Consider the following 20,711-nt stretch of genomic DNA (forward strand, 5'->3'; position numbering starts at 1 on the left):
AAAGAAATTAATTGGCCAACTGATATATATATAAAAAATTAGCCGGGCATGGTGGCTCATGCCTGTAGTCCCAGCTACTCGGGAGGCTGAGGCGGGAGGATCGCTTGAGCCCAGGAGTTTGAGGTTGCTGTGAGCTAGGCTGACGCCACGGCACTCACTCTAGCCTAGGCAAGAAAGCGAGACTCTGTCTCAAAAAAAAAAAAAAATATATATATATAATGAGTGTAACTGCCATCTATTTAGCCCTTCTGACTTACTTATGTTCTGATTGTGCCAGGCAATCTGGGAGGGTTATTTTGTTGAAAAGTTATTTTATTGTTTGGTATTTTAGATACGTTCATTTCAAAAATAAAATAAAAATATAAAAGACGAACAAAAATGTATTAATACAAATAAAAGGATTTGTTCTGTAAAATGTGGATTCAGTCAAAAGGCTGCTCTTGAGGACCTAGATGGCCACAAGTGGCCTTAAGGCTTCAAGTTTCCCACCCCTGTCCGGGTTACTCAGTATCAATCTGAATTGAACTAGGAATAGCTCGGCCAGTTAGGACCTTTTCATTTGAAAACTATCGCTCTACTTTCTCTTCTTGTCATTTCTCCCCTTCACCTCAATTAAGTCTTTTCAGTTTACAGTTAGGGTTTATTTCCCTTTCTGCAGAAAGCCTTCCTTGGCTAAGCTCTTTATCCTTACCAGTCTAAGTGACATGACTCTCTGGGTTCCAGTGACCCTGTGACCTTACTCCACGGAAGACAGCATTATCAAGAGTAGGCAATATTATCAAGTGGGGGGGGGGGCTGGAGCCAAATTGCATGGATTTGAATCATGCCATGTTACTTACTACTAGCCCTGTGACATCGAGGACTTTAATTTCATATTACTGCTTTCCCTTTATGTAAAACAGAGCTAATAGTATACTAGGGTTTTTGGGAAATGAAATAAAATTGTGTAGGCCAAGTGCTCAGAACAATATCTGGCACAGAATAAGAACACACCATTTTTTGCTACTATTCTTACACAATAAGTTCCTGTTAACTTGTCTCTTCCCTATTTTAGGCTGAAAATTCCTTAAAAGCAGATATACTGTCTTGTTCACCCTTGATACCCCAGCATCTGACACGCAGCTGGATGTTTTATTTACTGAATTGTTTTTCTTTTTTTTTTTTAATTGTAATTTTATTTATTTATTTGAGACAGAGTCTCACTTTGTTGCCTGGGCTAGAGTGCCGTGGTGGCATCAGCCTAGCTCACAGCAACCTCCAACTCCTGGGCTCAAACGATCCTCCTGCCTCAGCTTCCTGAATAGCATGCGCCACCATGCCCAGCTAATCATATATATATATATATATATATATATATATATATATATATGTTTTTAGTTGGCCAATTAATTTCTTTCTATTTTTAGTAGAGACGGGGGTCTCCCTCTTGCTCAGGCTGAGTTCAAACTCCTGACCTTGAGTGATCTGCCCACCTGGGCCTCCCAGAGTGCTAGGATTACAGGCATGAGCCACCCGCGCTTGGCCTCAAATTGTTTTTACTATTCTCACTCTGTCCCTACAATCCAATCTCCCCATGGCTCCAAACAAAGCACTGTGTTTTTCAGCTGATTACAATCTTGTCTTCAGTTTGGCCTCAACTCTTGGCCATCAATGACCAACATTTTGTAGACTACTTGTCTTTCTTTGAATGTGAAGTTACCTTGTTACATTTCTTCCGAATTTTGTAACTTTCTGTGCAGTGAAGCAAAATTACATCTTCATTTTCTTAGACAATGAATGAACCTTATGCAAATTTCTCTTAAGGACTTTACTACATTATGTAGTTACTTAACTGCTGGTCGGCTTCTGTAGTTTCCTGCAATGATGTGTTTAAATCAACAGTGTAGCATAGGGCCTCAAAAATGTTTAAATTTTTATGTGAATTCCAAAGCCAAATTAAAATACAGTGTAATTCCTTTCTGTAAGGCTGCTGGTGGGGACTCTCCCTTCCCTAGATCAAAAAAGAAAAGGCTCATGAGACCAGACCTGCCAAGGACAAAACTGCCAGGCCCGGGGGAGTCCACCTGGATAAGTTTTGGCTCCTGGATTCCACGAATACTTCCAGCCCCTCCTAAAATCCCTGGCTCTTCCCGCCAAAAGTCCCCAGCCAGGCCCAAAGGGTATAAAAGGGCTCAGCCCCTTCAAACCTTGGCGACCTCTAGGCCCCCGGAACCTCGGCCACGAGTGAATAATAAAGCCACGTGGGTTGGTCCCCACTCTTTCTCTCTCTCTTCTCTCTCTGTTTTCGCCGTCCCTGAAAAATCTTACACTTTCGTCAATTAAAAATAAATTTTTTAAACAAAACAAGTAGGCTTTTGTGACAATAGGTGAGTTGGATGCACGCTGCACCATCTTTGGGCAAGCCCTGGGACCCCGACTAAGAAAGTACATCCGGTACACAGAAGGGACCAGCGACAACCTGTCCTAAGCAAGACCTGGATTTCTAGAAGGGTCTGCAGAGCGACAGGAAGCAAGTTCGCATCCAGGTGAGAAGGCCTGCCAGCGTCTCCCCGGCGTTTCAGATGGGAAAGCTGCGCCACCTGCGCATGCGCATCACAGCAGCCCACCCTTACACAAGCTGAGCAACCTAATCCCAGAAATCAAGACTGTTCCAAGGGCGCCTGGGCTGCGGGGGGCGGGGCGACGCGCTGACGTCACGTCACGTTCCCTCGGCCGTCCCGCCTCCCCGCCTCTCTCCGCACTGTGACGTTCCCAGAGAGGAACGAAGCGTAAACAGCGCAGGGCATTTCGGGAGCAGGATTGTTTCACGCAGGAAGCAGGCTCCATTTTAGCGCCGCCCGCCGTCGCCATCTGTTTCCCTTCCCTCCCCCTTACCCTCGCCCGTGGCTGAGTCCCAACGGGAAGGCCGGGCCTAGGTTTCTGGAGGCCGGAGTGAAAGGAAGGCAGGGAGAGAGGGAAGAGACGGGAAGGGGCGAGGAGGGTGGGTGCTAGAGGCCGAGTGCGCGGCGCGCCGCCGGCGGCCGGGCTGACGGACGGGCCTGTGCTTCTGCTGCCGCGGCTGCAGCGCCCGCGCGAGTCGCGTCTCAGCGGCGGCGGCGGCGGCAGCGGAAACCGGAGGGGCGCAATGGCGGCGGACAGCCGGGAGGAAAAAGGTTAGTGCGGAGAGGGGTGACGGGCGGAGGCGGGTCGGAGTGGGGTGACGGGCCGGGCTGGGGGTTGGGGAGCTCGGCGTGCCTCGCGCCGAGCCGGTCGCCCCTGCGAGACCCCCGGACGCGCTGGCAGCGCCGGCCCGCCCTCTCGTCCTCGGTCTCCGGATGGCCTGGCGTTTCTTCTCGCCTGGGGTTTTTTCTTTGATCCGGATTTCACGCTCGGCTTTCCGTTTAGCCGTCCTGGGCGCGGCTGCGAGAGGGCCTCTTCTGACTTGCAGGCCCCTAGGTTTATTTCCTGGTAAGATCTATGCGGATGTACTGCGTATTTTCAGGACAACCTTTTTTTGTTGGGCTACATTTTGGAAGCCTTTGATGTCGCGATCAACGCGTTTCGTCTGCTGAGTGAGCATGTTTAAGCAGTGGTGCAGGTAGATTATTAATCTCTAGAAATGCCTACAAGTAACTTCTGGGTGTTCCTGTTAAATTGGCAAAATGACAAGAATTGCCCATTTTGTTACTCTACTTATTTTAGAAAGCATGGTATTTGAAAAGAATTGTGACTTAGTGCTGGCAGAAAAACTAGGTAACACGTTTTGTGTAGCTGCTAGAGTGTGCAAGTTATGGACGGTTGGAGAAATAAAATTTCAGTGAAATATAGGAAGAACTTATGTTATTAGAATGGAGTGTCTTGTCTTTTGAAATGCTGAACTCCTGGGCCCTAGAGATATTAATGTAGCTCCTAGATCAATACCTGTCTGGAGCGTGGTCTAAATTAGGCGCGGTATACCTAAAGGTCTATTTAAACCCTAAGGTGAACATGATATTCTTGGGAAAGTAAAGTCGATGAAAATATGACACAGTTCCTGCCTTGTATCTGAGAGATCTCGTCTGTATGCCTAATTAATTTGGAGTGAGGGTTTGTTAAGTGGGCTCTAGGGTCAAGCTGCATTAGGCCTGCAATCTTTTTTTCTTCAATTTTTCTGATTTCTCCATCAGGAGAGTCTTCATGCTTCAGTGACCTGCTCTAGGATAAGGACAAGCTTGTGAGGTGGGATGGGTGGGAATATGCTTAAGGATTGCCCTTATCCTAAAGCAGTCTGTTGATTGGATTATTGCAGTTTTATTTTCCATACTTAAACTGAATCCTAAAAATCTCCCCCACCCCCTTTTTTTTGAGAAATCCAGGAAGAATGTGAACGTAGGGTTGTATGGTGTTAGTGAATAAAGGAAAATGCTTTTAATTAGTAGCTATTAAAATACGTTATCTTAATCAGTAAGAATTCAGTAGTTAAACATTTGATTGTGTAAATTATGAGCTGTGTGTATGGGAGTCTAGTGATTGTGATAGGCGTGATAAACCAAATACAAAAATGAGTGAAATTCATTACTTCTCAAGAATTTATTGTCTGTTACAATGAACATACTTAGAAGTCAGGTAATACTGTGGACGCAATAATGCATATCGAAGAAGAAAACTAAATTTAAAATTATTGTTTTTGACATGGATTCAGTGATGATAATGTACTCCAAGTACATAAACTTTAGAAGAGTTATTGGGAAGTGGTAATGTTGTCTATTAGTAATACATAGGATAAATTTTTCAACTTTTGAAAGGGTATTTTTTGCTTCACATTTGTTTAGTTTTTAAAAAAATTTAATTTCCATAACAGAACTTCCTGGCTGGGCAAGGTGGCTAACGCCTGTAATCCTAGCTCTCTGGGAGGCCAAGGCAGGAGGATTGAGGTGAGAGCATCACTCAAGGTCAGGAGTTCGAAACCAGCCTGATCAAGAGTGAGACCCCATCTCTACTAAAAAATAGAAAGAAATTAATTGGCCAACTAAAAATATATTGAAAAAATTAGCTGGGCATGGTGGCGCATTCCTGTAGTCCTGGTTACTCAGGAGGCTGAGACAGAAGGATTACTTGAGCCCAGGAGTTGGAGGTTGCTGTGAGCTAGGCTGACACCACGGCACTCTAGCCCAGGCAACAGAGAGTCTGTCTCAGAAAAAAAAATATGATATGGGCTGGGCTCAGTGGTTCACACTTGTAATCCTAGCACTTTGTGAGGCTGAGGTGAGGGAGCTAGCAAATACCTACTGGAGTTGGTTTATTTAATTTTGGAAGAGTTCTGAAATAACCCACAGGGTGTATTAGTTGTTTGAGCATTGTCATTCCCCTAGGATTGTAGAATTGGAATCAATACTTGACAACTCCTCTCTTAAATAAGTGGGAATCTAAGCACTTTATTCTCATCAGTTATTTTATATGAAACATTAGGAAATTATAAATAAAGATAAACACTGTTAGAATCATAGTCGTGTCACAAACTTTAAGTCCCTTCTTAATAGGTTAATATGAAATATTCTGAGTACTAAGTTTGACAGTTGATATCTCTGACATTTCACTGTGACACTTGTTTTATTTTACTGTGAAGATACAGCCTCAGTCTCGTAAATGCACATTTTGGCTTGTGAGTATCTTTCAAGTTTTTTTTTTTTTTCTTGGAGCAATTTTTGTGAAACCATGGATAAGTCAAAATTTCATGTTACTTCTGAATATGAGTTCCATCATGGAACCAGTGCAGCACGGACAGCTCAAAATCTCAATGAAGTGTTGGGTAGGATGTGGCTAATGAACACACAGTACATCTGTGGTTTGAGAAGTTCTATTCTTGTGATTTTAATCTTGAAATGGAGCCATGGGGGTGACCTGAGTCCAAGGTGGATAATGATGAGCTGAAAGCTGTAGCAGAAGAATCCTTCTCAACCTATTCATGAATTACTAGCAAGGTTTGATGTTACTGTTCCAGCAATATTGGACCATTTGAAACAAATCTGCAAGTTAAAGAAACTTGATAGATCAGCTTGATAGATCAGATAGATGGATATCACATGCATTAAATGAGAGTTGGAAGAGAAGCTATCTTTTAAGCCAGGCGTCCTCAAACTATGGCCCGAGGGCCACATGCAGGTGTTTTTGCCCGTTTGTTTTTTTACTTCAAAAATAAGATACGTGCAGTGTGCATAGGAATTTGTTCATAGTTTTTTTAAACTATAGTCTGGCCCTCCAGCAGTCTGAGGGGCAGTGAACTGGCCCCCTGTTTAAAAAGTTTGAGGACCCCTGTTTTAAGCTTACCTTTCTGTGCTGTCACAACATAAAGGCAAACCATTTCTTTTTGGGGGTGGGGAGTCTCACTCTGTTGCCCGGGCTAGAGTGCCATGGCATCAGCCTAGCTCACAGCAACCTCAAACTCCTGGGCTCAGGCGATTCTCCTGCCTCAGCCTCCTGAGTAGCTGGGATGGGACTACAGGCATGTAGCAGCATGCCTGGCTAATTTTTTCTATATATTTTCAGTTGTCCAGCTAATTTATTTCTATTTTTAGTAGAGACAGGGTCTTGTGCTTGCTCAGGCTGGTTTCAAACTCCTGACCTTGAGCTCCAGCCTCGGCCTCCCACAGTGCTAGGATTACAGGTGTGAGCCACCACACCTGGCCTAGGCAAACCATTTCTATACAGTATTATTATGTGTGATGGAAAATGGATTCTTTTTGACAATAGTAAGCGTTCAGCATATTGGTTGGATAAAGATGAAGTGCCAAAACACAGTCCCAAACGGAATGTTCATCCCCAAAAGCTAATGGTGTCTGTTTGGTGGTCCAGCACTGATATTATCTATTGTAGCTTCATGAAATGTGGTCAGTCGATTACAGTGGATATCTACTGCAGTCAGTTGGATGAAATGTTAAGGATGCTTGTGGTTAAGTAGCCGAGATTGGTCGATAGAGACAGGCCAATCCTCTTGCACTTCAACAGTGGCCCACATGTCTCACAAACAACACTGCTCAAACTACAGAAGCTGGAGTTGGAAACTGTCATCCACCATATTCACCAGAACTTGCACCAGCTGACTACCAGTTCTTTCAGGCTTTGGACCACTTCTTGCAAGAAAAAATTTTCCATTCTCAGCAAGCTGTGGAAAACGCCTTTTTTTTTCTTTTTGAGAGAGTCTCACTTTGTTGCCCAGGCTAGAGTGAGTGCCGTGGCATCAGCCTAGCTCACAGCAACCTCAGTCTCCTGGGCTCAAGTGATTCTACTGCCTCAGCCTCCGTAGTACCTGGGACTACAGGCATGCGCCACCATGCCCGGCTAATTTTTTTTTGTCTATATATTTTTAGTTGGTCAATTAATTTCTATTTTTAGTAGAGAACGGGGTCTGGCTCAGGCTGGTTTCGAACTCCTGACCTCGAGCAGTTCGCTCACCTCGGCCTCCCAGAGTGCTAGGATTACAGGCGTGAGCCACCATGCCTGGCCAGAAAACACCTTTCTTAATTTCGTCACCACTTGCTCCCCAGGCTTCTTTGCTGCTGGCATAAACAAGCTAGCATTAAGATGGTAAAACTCTCAATAGTTTAGGCGCATACTTTGATTAATTGTACTGCTTGTTTGAGGTATAATAAATCACACTTTTGATTGAAAATTGGACATTTCCTATGTAATGACCTAATAAGGTATAAGATCTTATACCTTATATGAGATCTTAATATTCTTATATAAGATACCTTTTATATATTAATTACAGAGCAGTCAAACTCTTGCTCATGGAGTTCTTGAATTGGGTTTTACATGTGAGCTCTGTAATATGCAGAGATAAACTTCTATAAAGCTTTTATAATACTTATCCCTCGAAGCTGAAGCCTGTGTAATTGGACAGATTGCCAGCTCCCGGTGATTCTTGTGGTGATTATTTGTCAAAAAGTAGATTTGAAAGATGTTAGAATGCTGGTATTAACTAGTGTTAAATGCCATTTTTCTATATAAGGAAGAAATGCACATCTTTGCTGTTGTTATAAATGCCTTGTATAAATTTTATTTCTTAAGTTCTTACAGAGTTCTCTATAAAGAACAGTTATAAAAGTTTATCCAAAGTGTAGTATATAACAAGTTACTATTTTCAAAGTAATGTGCTTTTCTATCTTATCAGACTGGAAGCTCCATGAGGGCCAGGAGTATGTCTCTCTTGTTATCAGGGGGTTTCTGGTGTATGGTAATTTTATCTCAATGCCATGGATATTACAAGGTTGGACTTCATTAATAACTGACTATGCAACGTGACATCCAAAGCTAAGAGTTTCTCAGTTTAAGTTATACAATAGTCCCCTTGCCCAATCCTTGGGAGATATGTTCCAATACCCAAAGTGGATGCCTGAAACCATGAATGTTACAGAACCCACCCTGTGTATACCATGCTTCCCCGAAAATAAGACAGGGTCTTATATTTATTTTTCCTCAAGAAGACACCCTAGGGCTTATTTTCAGGGGATGTGTTATTTTTTTTAAGTACGGCGCAACAATCTACATTGATTCAAATAGAGTTAAGTCGTCGTCTTCTGGAACATCATCATAACTCTCCAAACCCTGAATTCCATCCTGAATTTCTTGCGACTCTATTTCCTTTAGAACTATTGGCCCCAATCTCTCATGCCAAGCAATAGAGCTCTCATGGGGCAGATGAGAAGGGCTGCTCATCTTCTTGACTTCTTCTTGACTACTCCGCGATGAAATGCATGGGTTGTACCGATGCGCTGCGTAGCCACGCCCATCACTAGGTCTTATTTTCGGGGTGGGCTTCTATTGTGCAAATACTTAGAAATCCTGCTAGGGCTTATTTTATGGGAAGGTCGTATTTTTGGGGAAACCTGGTACTGTTTTTTCCTATACATACATACCTGTGATAAAGTTTAATTTATAAATTCGGCACAGTTAGAGATTAACAACAACAATAATGAAATTGAACAGTTAACACTATAACAACGTGCCAACATTCCTACTCTTGTATTTTGGGACCATTATTAACCACTTCAGTACCAGCATCGACTATAGTTGATAGCCACAGATGAACGCGCACAGCGACTTTAGCAGCAGCCGTGATATGAAGGCGCACAGCTGAGTGAGCTGTCAACTTTAGCCGACAGCCATTATATGACTTTTCTAATTTTTCATTTATCAAAATAAAATTGTGAACATTTAAAAATAACATAATGAAAACATATATGTATATGTTACCTATTTTGATTTACAAGTAAAGCTGCCTGTAAAGTAAAACAAGCTTTCAGTGCTTTAAAGCTTTTCTCGTCACACAAGAGCAAAACGGATTCGTCGTCAATGCACAGCACAAACTATCGTGCAGACTATGAGTGCCGGCTGTGGGCAAGGCTTTGTGGCCGGTGAGCGCGGTACTGAAGTGGTTAAGTAAAATAAGGATTACTTAAGCACTGTGATAGCATGACACTTGATCTGCTAACCGAGATGGCTACTAAGTAAGTGACTGATGGCAGGTAGCCTATATAGATAGTGTGGATATGCTGGACAAAGAGATGATTCTTATCCCTGGTAGGGCAGCGTGGGGCAATGTGAGAATGCTAGTCAGAACAACATAATTTAATACTTACTGGTTATTTATTTTTGAGATTTTTTGTTTAATATTTTTTGACCATGGGTAACATAAACCTTGGAAAGGAAAACCGCAGATGGGGGGGACTACTGTATATATACATACACACAGAGTTATATGCATACATACATACACAGTTATGTGTTGCTTAACCATGGGGATACATTCTGAGAAAGACGTTAGGCAGTTTCATTGTGTGATCGTCATAGAGTGAGCTTATGCAAACTTAGATGATGTAGCTTATTATAGACATAGGATATATGGTATAGCTCATTGCTACTAACATATACTACAGCACATGCTATAGCGTGTTACTGTGCTGAATACTGTAGGCATTTGTAACACAATGGTAACCATTTGTGTATCTAAACATAACTAAACATAAAAAAGGTGCAGTAAAGATATGGTACTATCATCTTATGGGACCATGATTTTATATGCAGTTCATTGTTGACCCAAACATAGTTATGTGGCACATGGTTGTATATCTGTTATGGCACTCACAATAGTAAGTATTTCAGATAAAACTGCTTTTCCTAGTTTACTTTAGGTAGGGCTCTGTAAAGCATAGAATATGTAATTGGTATGCCCATGTATTCGTTTTACCTATAATAGAAGTAAGGTAGAAAATTAAAAATGCTATTCTTACACACTTCAGTTGTATGCTTTGGGGAAAACTGGGAGTTTGACTAGACTGGGAACTCCAAGTCTCTTAACTTCATTTAGAGCAGTGGTCCCCAACCTTTTTGGCACCAGGGACCAGTTTCATGGAAGATAATTTTTCCAGGGGGGTTGGGGTGGTGTTGGTTTCATGATAATTCAAGTGTATTACATTTATGGTGCAGACAAACCTCTCTGCTAATGATAATCTGTATTTGTGGCTGCCCCCCAGCTCTAGCATCACCATCTCGGCTCCGCCTCAGATCATCGGGCATTAGATTCTCATAAGGGAGGGACACGCAACCTAGATCCCTCGCATGCGCGGTTTACAGTAGGGTTGGTCCTCCTATGAGAATCTAATGCCACAGCTGATCTGACAGGAGGTGGAGCTTAGGCAGCAAGAGTGATGGGGAGCTAATGAGGAGTGGCTGTAAATACAGATGAAGCTTCCCGCTGCTCCCCTCCTGCTGTGCGGCCTGGTTCCTAACAGGCCACAGACCAGTACTGGTCCCTGCCTAGTCTGGGGGTTGAGGACACAGATTTAGAGGAATGGCAGTTTTGAATGACAAAAAGTAGCTGAGAAACTGGTCTAAATGTAAAGTGTACATTGCAAGATAATAGAAGGGGAAGTTCCAGGAAATCTTGCACCATTGCCAAAACCCACTAAAACTAAAATTAAGTGAATTAAAGTAAAAAAAGTATAATGTACTTTTTTGACTTGGGTGTTGGGAAATAAAATGTGTAGTATGTTTAACCTTTCTTTAAATACTAAGTCTGATGCTGGACCCTGAAATAAATATAATACTTTATATCTTCTGACCCAGAAGGTTCTGGGATCAAAAATTGACTGTGATAAAGTAATTTTCTACACTGATATCCCTGGAGTTAAGGTTTGTGACCTTCCTGGGCCTGGAATTTAAAGATTAAGATAAATTTGGGTATAATAGAGCAAGCACTGAATTCGGATTCAGAGTTTTGAGATTTTAGTCAAGTCTGTTGAACTCTGTGGGCTTCATTTTGGAGTTTTGCTGTGTACATAACCTTCTATGTTTAAACTACTTTGAAAGCCAGGTAGATTAAGTTCCCATGTTTACCTAAAACAAAAACCCCAATCAAGCAACAAAAAACTAGGTTTGTTACTTCTAACATCTTGTCAGTTTTTGAACAGGCTTTAAAAACAATGGTTGCTATTCTTTTTATATCCTTCTTTTACCTTGTATACCCTGGGAATCTGGACCTTTTCCTCAAAACTCAGTTTGTGGTGGTAACTAAGATTGTGCTAGTTTACATCACTGACAACAGTGCAGTCCATATACAGCAGGTAACGTGAATGCAAAATATTCACCCATGATTGTACTTTCACAAAGGAATCAAGCTAGCAACCAACTGTTTTTTTGTGTTTTTTCTTTTTTAATTGAAGCAACATTTAAAAGTTAGGCAGTTCCAATTAAAAATTTGAGTTTGGAAATCCTCTTGAAAATATGGAAAATCTGACGAACACTGTTCTTTGCATTTGGAGTTGAGTAGGCGTGTCCTCTTTAGTGTTCTGCCTTTTTTACCTTACAGAGTATTATATACTGAATTCAGAAACTGGAGTTTGATGTCCCTGTGCCTCAGTGTCTATTGAACTGAACCTTCAGTTTATTTGAAGTTGTTTAACATCATTGTTATTCAGGGGTTGCAGACATATATGTATACTAGGGTCAGACAGATTAAGTACTTGCTTGATATACTAGGTGATAGTATTATGGGTTTGTTTTGTTTTGTTTGGAAGAGCAGGCATGGTATGTGTTCACGCAGTAATAGTAAATACGCTGATTCACCAGGTATAAAGTCAGATTGTCTCATGCAAAACCTTGACATATGTTACCTTCTCTGTGTCTTGACAGAAGACTATCAGGACTGCTCCAGCTGGTTGTTTCCAGGTGAGAATCTGGGCCCCTTAATGGTCAAATAATCCTTTTAAAAAGTGGGGGTTTTTGAATATTAAATCCTTAGAATTTTCAAACACGAAGCATCCAAGAGCTGGATTTATCGTGTAAGTTACTAATGTATAACTTTTGGATGGATTTGAATTTTAGCTCTAAATGGGAATGAAGTATTGTTTCATTGAGCACTGGCACATTATGAAAAAAAGTCTATATTGGTGTGGCATCTTAATTTTGAAACAGTTTTAGAGATTCAAAAATGATTTTTAAAGTCAGTATAGTTCTCTATATGGACATAAAAAAAAACCCTTACATTGTGAAGTGCCCTTTTTTGGTTGTTGTTGTTGTGTTTTTTCAGAGGTGAGATCTCACTGTGTTGTTCAGGCTGGAGTGCAGTGGTGTGATCATAGCTCACTGCAGCCTGGAACTCCTGGGCTCAGTCTTTCCACCTCACCCTCCCAAGTAGCTGCCACCATGCCTGGCTAATTTTTTTTTTTTTTTGTAGAGGCTAGGTTGGTTGCCCATGCTGGTGTTTAAACTCCTGGCCCCAAGCAATCCTCCTGCCTCAGCCTCCCAGAGTGCTGGGATTACAGCTGTGAATTGCTTTATCTCATAGAAATTAGGATTATTTTTGTAGTCATGAAGTGTATGTTTATAGAAGTTTTTTTAATCTGGCATTTGCTAAACCTTTGTTCATTTCACCGTTAACATTCTTTGGGGTGCTGCTGTCAGCTACTACTGTGAAGTAATTGAATGTACACATATCTCTACATAGGATATCAGTAATATTATATTTCAAGACAAAGATAGTGATTTAAAACATTTATTAAGGGAGTTTTAAAAAGTCACCCTAGAACTAGCGGATGTTACTTTATTTCTTAAAGAGGTAATTATTTCTTTCCAAAAAAGATATGCCAAGGATGATTATAGTCTTTAATAGCAATAGCTTGTGAGAGTATTAAAATGTTTCCTTTCTTTATAACTAATTCATTCTACATTGAAAAAATGAATTGTATGTAAAGTGTACTTTTTCAAGCTAATGAAGGAAGTGGCCAGAGGAAGCAGCTTACATTAGCCTTATAATCCAATACTATAAGCACCAACACTGGCCTTTTAAAGCCAGTTTTTGGTTTTTAAAAACGTACCTTACATATATAATTAAAATCCTTGCAGTTAAATAAAACTAAGTATATGTGGTAGCTTTGAAAACCTCCACCACATATTGACACCTCTCCCAATAATAAGTGTAATTTATGTTCCCTTTGAACCTGGGTGGGCTTTTGTGATTGCCTCTGAATAAAATACTGTGGTAGTGTGCTGAGTTTTTTCATGGTCCTTTCTCTGGCGATACACATTTAGAATCCTAATCTACCATGTAAGAGGTCTGCCTATCCTGAAGCTGCTGTATTGGAAGGTGACCACAGAGAGCTCCAGTGCCCCAGAAGCTGCAGCTGCTTTGAGTCTTCCCAGCCTAGGTGTCAGCCAGACTTGTGAATGAACAAGCCTTCAGATGATGACCCCACATTTTACTGCAGCCACGTGAGGGACCCTAGTTGAGCTCCAGAGCCATGAGCCACAATCAAAAATAATTGTTACTGTTTTAAGCCACCAAGTTTTGGGGTGATACACAGCAGTAGCTAGTACTTGTTTTGTTGAAGAAAGGATTGTTTTAAAGAAAGGATTTTGTTTTATGTTCTGGACCAGATTTTGTATATTATGTTGCCTAGCCATTAGTTAAAAGAAAAAAAAAAGGACTGGGTCAGGTAGGGTTTATTAGAGTCTGTTAGTCATAAGAAAAGACTTAAAGTTTGAAAAATCCATTAGGAGTCAAACAATTGTCCTCCTTTTTTCCCCCCTAACACTGATCTTTATATTCTAAATGCCTATGATCAGAGGTGAAGAAACTTGAGCTCAAAAAAACTGGGCCTTTCCTAATACCTAGCTCTTTTTTTTTTTTTTTTTTTTTTTTGAGACAGAGTCTTACTCTGTTGCCTGGGCTGGAGTGCCATGGCATCAACCTAGCTCACAGCAACCTCAAACTCATGAGCCCAAGCAATCCTTCTGCTTTAGCCTCCCGAGTAGCTGGGACTACAGGAATGCGCCACCATGCCCGGCTAATATTTTCTATATGTTTTTAGTTGGCCAATTAATTGTTTCTATTTATAGTAGAGACGGGTCTCGCTCTTGCTCAGGCTGGTTTTGAACTCCTGACTTCGAGCAATCCACCCACCCTCCTTGGCCTCCCAGAGTGCTAGGATTACTGGCGTGAGCCACGAGCCAGGGCGCCCAGCCCTTAATACCTAGCTCTTAAGCAATAACCTGCATTTTCTTGCCTCCAAATCTCTTTCCTCTGTTTATCCTATTTCAGTAAATATGTAACTACTTTCAGTGGTGGATAAAAGTAACTTAAAAATGTGGTCATTTATATCAGGGGCTGGAAAATTTTATTATTATTATTTTATTTTTATTTTTTTGATACATTCTCGCTTTGTTGCCCAGGCTAGAGTGAGTGCCGTGGCGTCAGTCTAGCTCACAGCAACCTCAGACTCCTGTGCTCAAGCGATCCTACTGCTTCAGCCTCCCGAGTAGCTGGGACTACAGGCATGTGCCACCATGCCTGGCCGATTTTTTCTATATATATTAGTTGGCCAATTAATTTCTTTCTATTTATAGTAGAGACTGGGTCTAGCTTTTGCTCAGCCTGGTTTCGAACTCCTGACCTCAAGCTATCCGCCCGCCTCGGCCTCCCAGAGTGCTAGAATTACAGGTGTGAGCCACTGCGCCCGGCCTATTATTATTATTTTTAAAGCCTTAAAAATATAAAAACCATTCTTGAAGGCCATAGAAACAGGCCATGAGCCATATTCTGCAGGTTTTAGTTTGTCAGTTTGTGATAAAACCAACCACACAGCTTATTGCTGTCATGGACTATATAATATGGATAAAAATGTGTATATCATCAAGTGAGGATGTTGTAGTTGATCTTAAATATCCAAATAAATTTAAGACATTTTAATGTTGGAAATACAGAATTTTCTAGTGCACCAATTTAAAATTGATCTACATGCATATGATCTTTTACATTTTACATTTGTGTTCTTTATGCTTAAGGTGCTGTTAATGTTCCCCATCTAATTTAACTGTAGATTTAGAAAGCCGCAACTCCAGACTAATATCCCACTGTTATTAGACAAATGTATTTGGTCAATTTGAACTTACATTTGTCTTCAAAGTAATGGATGATAAGACATGCCTTATTTATTTCATATCGTATGTATACATAATATATGTGATGATGATAAAATGTTAAAGTGAGAAGGTATTTTATTAAGGATTGGTTAATTGTCTTGCAAAAGTTTGTAGGTACTTTTATAAAACTGCAATTAATGTACAAATTGAAATTCATTAACACTTTTTAAAAACAGTAATACCCCTTTTTATAGGGCAAACATGATTTAGACATGTTTTTAAAATGTAAATTTATTTAAGTTCACCTCCTGCATAATTCTTTCATTCTGTATTTATTAAATTTGGCACAAATAAAGTACGTAATTTCATGTAAATATTCAGGTTTAGGAGTGATATTTCTAATTAAGGTCTAGTGACTTTATGAAAAGATTTGTGTAGCACTATGTTTACTTAATTGCCTATTTTGTTGCGATACTTTTAAATTTTTTCTTTTTGTCTTCTGCAGACATATTTGATTCTGGCCAGGCATGGTAGTTCATGCCTATAATCCCAGCAATTTGGGGGGCCAAGGCAGGAGGATGGTTTGAGGCCAGGAGTTTGAGACTAGCCTGAGCAACATAGAGTGAGACACTGCCTCTACAAAAAATAAGAATTAGCTGGGCTTGGTGGCATGCGTCTGTAGTCCTCGCTACTCTGGAGGCTGAGGCAATAAGATTGCTTAAACCCAAGGCTACAGAGGCCTCCCAGAGTGCTGGGATTATAGCCATGGGCCATCACGCCAGGTCACCATTCAGATCTTGAGGGACTTTTGTCTTTATTGAAAACAAATCTAGAGGATGAGAGAAGCTTTTTTGGTTGGCATATCATGATTTTAAATAACATTTTAAAAAAGTAAATACAAATAAAAATCCATTATAGTATATTTTCATTTTAGGAAAATGGTAAAATATAGATTAGCATTGATACCACCCAACAAAATTAATTGTTATGCCATTCTAGGCACAGTAGTTTTCTGATGTCCTTCTTAAATAGAAACTGTGTCTGTCTCCAAATATAGAGGAAAATGTTAACCTTTTCCATTTCTTGTGTAAGCTTATTTCCTGTCTTATATCCTATATTAACTGTTTCAGTCTCATTGGGCACTGATTCTTACCCCTTTGGGGAAATTTCAATCCCATCTAACCTGTTTATAGACCCCAGATTAATTAATAAACTTTGCCATACCTGGAGTGGGCTTTGCTTTTTGCTTTGGAGTCATAAATACAACTTTTTTGTCTCATCAGTTTTCATGACTTTATACTTACCCTTTGCTACATCTTAAATTTGGAAAGACTTTTTTTTTTTTTTTTTTTTTTTGGAGACAGAGTCTCACTTTGTTGCCCAGGCTATAGTGAGTGCTGTGGCGTCAGCCTAGCTCACAGCAACCTCAAACTCCTGGGCTCAAGCGATCCTTCTGCCTCAGCCTCCCAAGTAGCTGGGACTACAGGCATGCGCCACCATGCCCGGCTAGTTTTTTCTATATATGTTAGTTAGCCAATTAATTTATTTCTATTTATAGTAGAGACGGGGTCTCTCTCAGGCTGGTTTAAACTCCTGACCTCAAGCAATCCACCCACCTCGGTTTCCCAGAGTGCTAGGATTACAGGCGTGAGCCACCGCGCCCGGCCTGGAAAGACATTTTTAATTCTGAAATACTTCATGAGTAAAAAAAGCACAAAGTTTTTTTCCCCCTCTCTTTGGAGAGAAAAGAAAAAAATCAATTTAAAGTGTTACCTGCATATATTTCTAAGATTTATTTTGTCTTGTTGGACAGGGTGGTTGTAGGGAAACAAAACTTTCCTGTTTACATGATCCTTGAATGTCAATATAGTCATAGTTATCTTTTCTGAACAAGTTAAACTTCTATAGTCCATACCTGCAGGTTACAACTTTTGATTGTGTAGCACATCAGTGATTATTTTTAACTTTTTGTTTTGACATACTTTCAAATAGTATAGATACAAGAGTAGTACAGTGAATTTTCTTTTTTTTTCTTTTTTGAATTTTCTTTTACTCTCCAACCACATTCTGCAAATGTTAATATTTTATTGTGTTTTTCCTATCCTTTCTGAATCTATGTACACATGCACAATTTTTTTCTTTTTCAGAACCATTTGTCAGTTGCAGACATCTGCATGTGCAGTTGTGTTGCATCTTTGCCCCTAAATACTTAACTGTTTCCTAAAAATAAGAACTTTCTTTTACTTAACCATAGTACTATCAATTCAGAAAATTAACATTGATACTTACTCTAATCTACAAGCCTTATTCAGATTTCACCAGTTTTCCCAGTTATATTTCAGATCATGGGTTGTGTTCATTATCATATCTCTTGAGTCTCCTTTATTATGGAATACTTCCTTAGTCTTTGTGTTTCATAACAGTGACATGTTAGGATGCTCTTCAGTTTGGGTTTGTCTGATGTTTCCTCGTGTGTAGGGTTAGATTTTGCAATTTGCATAGGAATATCACAAAAGCATTTGTTCTGTTTTTCTTAGAGCATCATAACAGGAGTTCTGTGATACTGATTTGTCCCATTATTGATGATGTTAACTTTGATTACCTGATTAAGCTAGCACTTGCCTTATTTCTGCACTGTAAAGTTACTAGATTTTCTTTTGTACTGTTGTGGAGAGTACACATTTTGGTAAATGATTAAAATATTGTACACATGTATTTCTAGACTGATTATTGTGTACATTTTAAAGCCATCACAAGTCAGAAATTAAAAGTTGAAATAGGCCAGGCGCGGTGGCTCACGCCTGTAATCCTAGCACTCTGAGAGGCCGAGGCGGGCGGATTGCTCTAGGTCAGGAGTTTGAAACCAGCTTGAGCAAGAGCGAGACCCCGTCTCTATTATAAATAGAAAGAAATTAATTGGCTAACTATATTAGTAACTATTATATATTATATTAATATATAAATCAGCCGAGCATGGTGGCGCACGCCTGTAGTCCCAGCTACTCGGGAGGCTGAGGCAGCAGGATCGCTTGAGCCCAGGAGTTTGAGGTTGCTGTGAGCTAGGCTGACGCCATAGGGCCATTCACTCTAGCCTGAGCAACAAAGCGAGACTCTGTTTCAAAAAAAAAAAAAAGAAAGTTGAAATAAATATCCTTTTGTGTACCCCACTATATCTTTTTGTAGCCTATGGGATGTATACTCCTAGCTTTGTAGAAGACCTCTGTATATATCCTTTACCTTGTATTGTTTTTTTTCGTTTTGTTTGTTTTGAGACAGAGTCTCACTTTTGTTGCCCGGGCTAGAGTGCCGTGGAGTCAGCTTAGCTCACAGCAACCTCAAACTCCTGGGCTCAAGCGATCCTCCAGCCTCAGCCTCCGGAGTAGCTGGGACTACAGGCATGCGCCACCATGCCTGGCTAATTTATTTATTTATTTATCTGTATCTATATCTGCATATATATATATTTAGTTGGCCAATTAGTTTGTTTCTATTTTTAGTAGAGACAGGGTCTAGCTCTTGCTCAGGCTGGTTTTGAACTCCTGACCTTGAGCAGTCCACCCGCCTCAGCTTCCCAGAGTGCTAGGATTACAGGTGTGAGCCACCATGCCCGGCTTAGCTTGTATTGTTTTATAGAAATGAATCTTGTGTCATAATCCTGAAATAAAAACTCTTTGGGGCTTATGATCTCACACTTAGTAAGTACTTAAAATAAATGTGTAATGATACTGATTTTTTCCTATGAATTCTTCATTTTATTTGCAGATGGAGAACTTAATGTTCTAGATGATATTTTGACTGAAGTACCAGAACAGGATGATGAACTGTATAATCCGGAGAGTGAACAAGATAAAAACGAGAAAAAGGGTATGTAGGATTTCTACTATTTTTGTTACAATGACTGTAAATAGAGGAGATGCAATTTCTTAAGAATTGCTTTTGTATTTATTCCTTGAAGACGGTTAACACCAAACATACGACAAACTGTTTTTATTTTTTTAATATTTGAGACTTATTAAATATATGGATTTGTTCCAAGTATCAAAAGCTTTATTTTCTTTTAGATTAACTCTGGAGTAAAAATACTTCAGAAGACATTTTAAAGCAATGAGGCTTTAGTCTCCCTGATGTATGTTACCTGTTAATCTTTGGTAGAATAAGTGGACTATTACAAATACTTTGTGTCTTTTTAAATTGTATTTTAAAGGATCAAAAAGAAAAAGTGATCGAATGGAATCTACTGACACCAAGCGACAAAAGCCTTCTGTCCATTCAAGACAATTGATTTCTAAGCCATTGAGCTCATCTGTTAGCAATAACAAAAGAATAGTTAGTACAAAAGGAAAGTCAGTCACAGAATATAAAAATGAGGAATATCAAAGATCTGAACGAAATAAACGTCTAGATGCTGATCGGAAAATTCGTCTATCAAGCAGTGCCTCCAGAGAACCTTATAAGAGTCAACCTGAAAAAACTTGCCTCCGGAAAAGGGATTCTGAAAGGAGGGCCAAATCCCCTACACCAGATGGTTCTGAGGTAGTAATATTATTGCAGATATAAAACAGCAATTCTTTTTGATGCTTTAGAGAACTATTCATTCACTCTGACCTTGTCTGTTATATGACTGCTGATTCCCTTTTTCTTTAAACATCAGAGAGTTGGGCTTGAAGTGGATAGACGTGCAAGCAGATCCAGCCAGTCTTCTAAGGAAGAGGTGAACTCTGAAGAATACGGCTCCGACCATGAAACGGGCAGCAGTGGTTCTTCTGATGAACAAGGCAACAACACTGAGAATGAGGAGGAAGGCGTGGAAGAAGATGTAGAGGAAGATGAAGAGGTAGAGGAAGATGAAGAGGTGGATGAAGATGGAGAGGAGGAGGAGGAGGAAGAAGAGGAGGAGGAAGAAGAAGAGGAGGAGGAGGAGGAGGAGGAAGAATATGAACAGGATGAGAGAGACCAGAAGGAGGAGGGAAATGATTATGACACGCGAAGTGAGGCCAGCGACTCTGGTTCCGAATCTGTTTCCTTCACAGATGGGTCTGTCAGATCTGGTTCCGGCACAGATGGATCAGGTACTACTTTTTATGTAAAAGTTTGTCTTTGAGGGAAAAAACCTTGATTGGTTTAGTTCTTGAAAATGTTCAGATTATACAGTTTTTGAGAGATAGGGGTATTAGTAGGATTGTCTTGTGATCTTTTATAGTTATGCTATCGAGTGTTGCAAATACATGTGAATAATTTGAATGAGATCTGCCTATCTCAGTAAAGGTATTTCCCAGCTTCAGATTGATTGTGTGTGTTGTAAATGAACACAAAGCCAGGCTAGGTACAGTGAC

General features: G+C 40.3%; 2 protein-coding genes across 6 annotated transcripts in view; one reads left to right on the plus strand and one right to left on the minus strand.

Moving 5' to 3' along the window:
- Nucleotides 1-2,850, minus strand: part of LOC105869277 (transmembrane protease serine 11E-like) — a 94,689-nt gene extending 91,839 nt beyond the window's left edge. Inside the window, exon 1 of the mRNA XM_075997747.1 lies at nt 2,693-2,850. Coding sequence (XP_075853862.1) covers nt 2,693-2,850 — 158 coding nt within the window. The remainder of the gene's footprint in view (nt 1-2,692) is intronic.
- YTHDC1 (YTH N6-methyladenosine RNA binding protein C1) overlaps nt 2,748-20,711 on the plus strand; it is a 41,685-nt gene continuing 23,721 nt past the window's right edge. For 2 of the 5 annotated variants that reach the window (XM_012760977.3, XM_012760980.3), the window contains exons 1-5: nt 2,748-3,152; nt 12,151-12,186; nt 19,141-19,242; nt 19,583-19,911; nt 20,030-20,447. In XM_012760977.3, coding sequence (XP_012616431.1) covers nt 3,125-3,152; nt 12,151-12,186; nt 19,141-19,242; nt 19,583-19,911; nt 20,030-20,447 — 913 coding nt within the window. In that variant the 5' untranslated portion in view covers nt 2,748-3,124. The remainder of the gene's footprint in view (nt 3,153-12,150; nt 12,187-19,140; nt 19,243-19,582; nt 19,912-20,029; nt 20,448-20,711) is intronic. The other 3 variants (XM_012760978.3, XM_012760982.3, XM_012760979.3) reach the window with 2 other exon arrangements.

Source organism: Microcebus murinus, chromosome 26 (genome assembly GCF_040939455.1).
Source record: "Microcebus murinus isolate Inina chromosome 26, M.murinus_Inina_mat1.0, whole genome shotgun sequence".
NCBI classification, from domain to species: Eukaryota; Metazoa; Chordata; class Mammalia; order Primates; family Cheirogaleidae; genus Microcebus; species Microcebus murinus.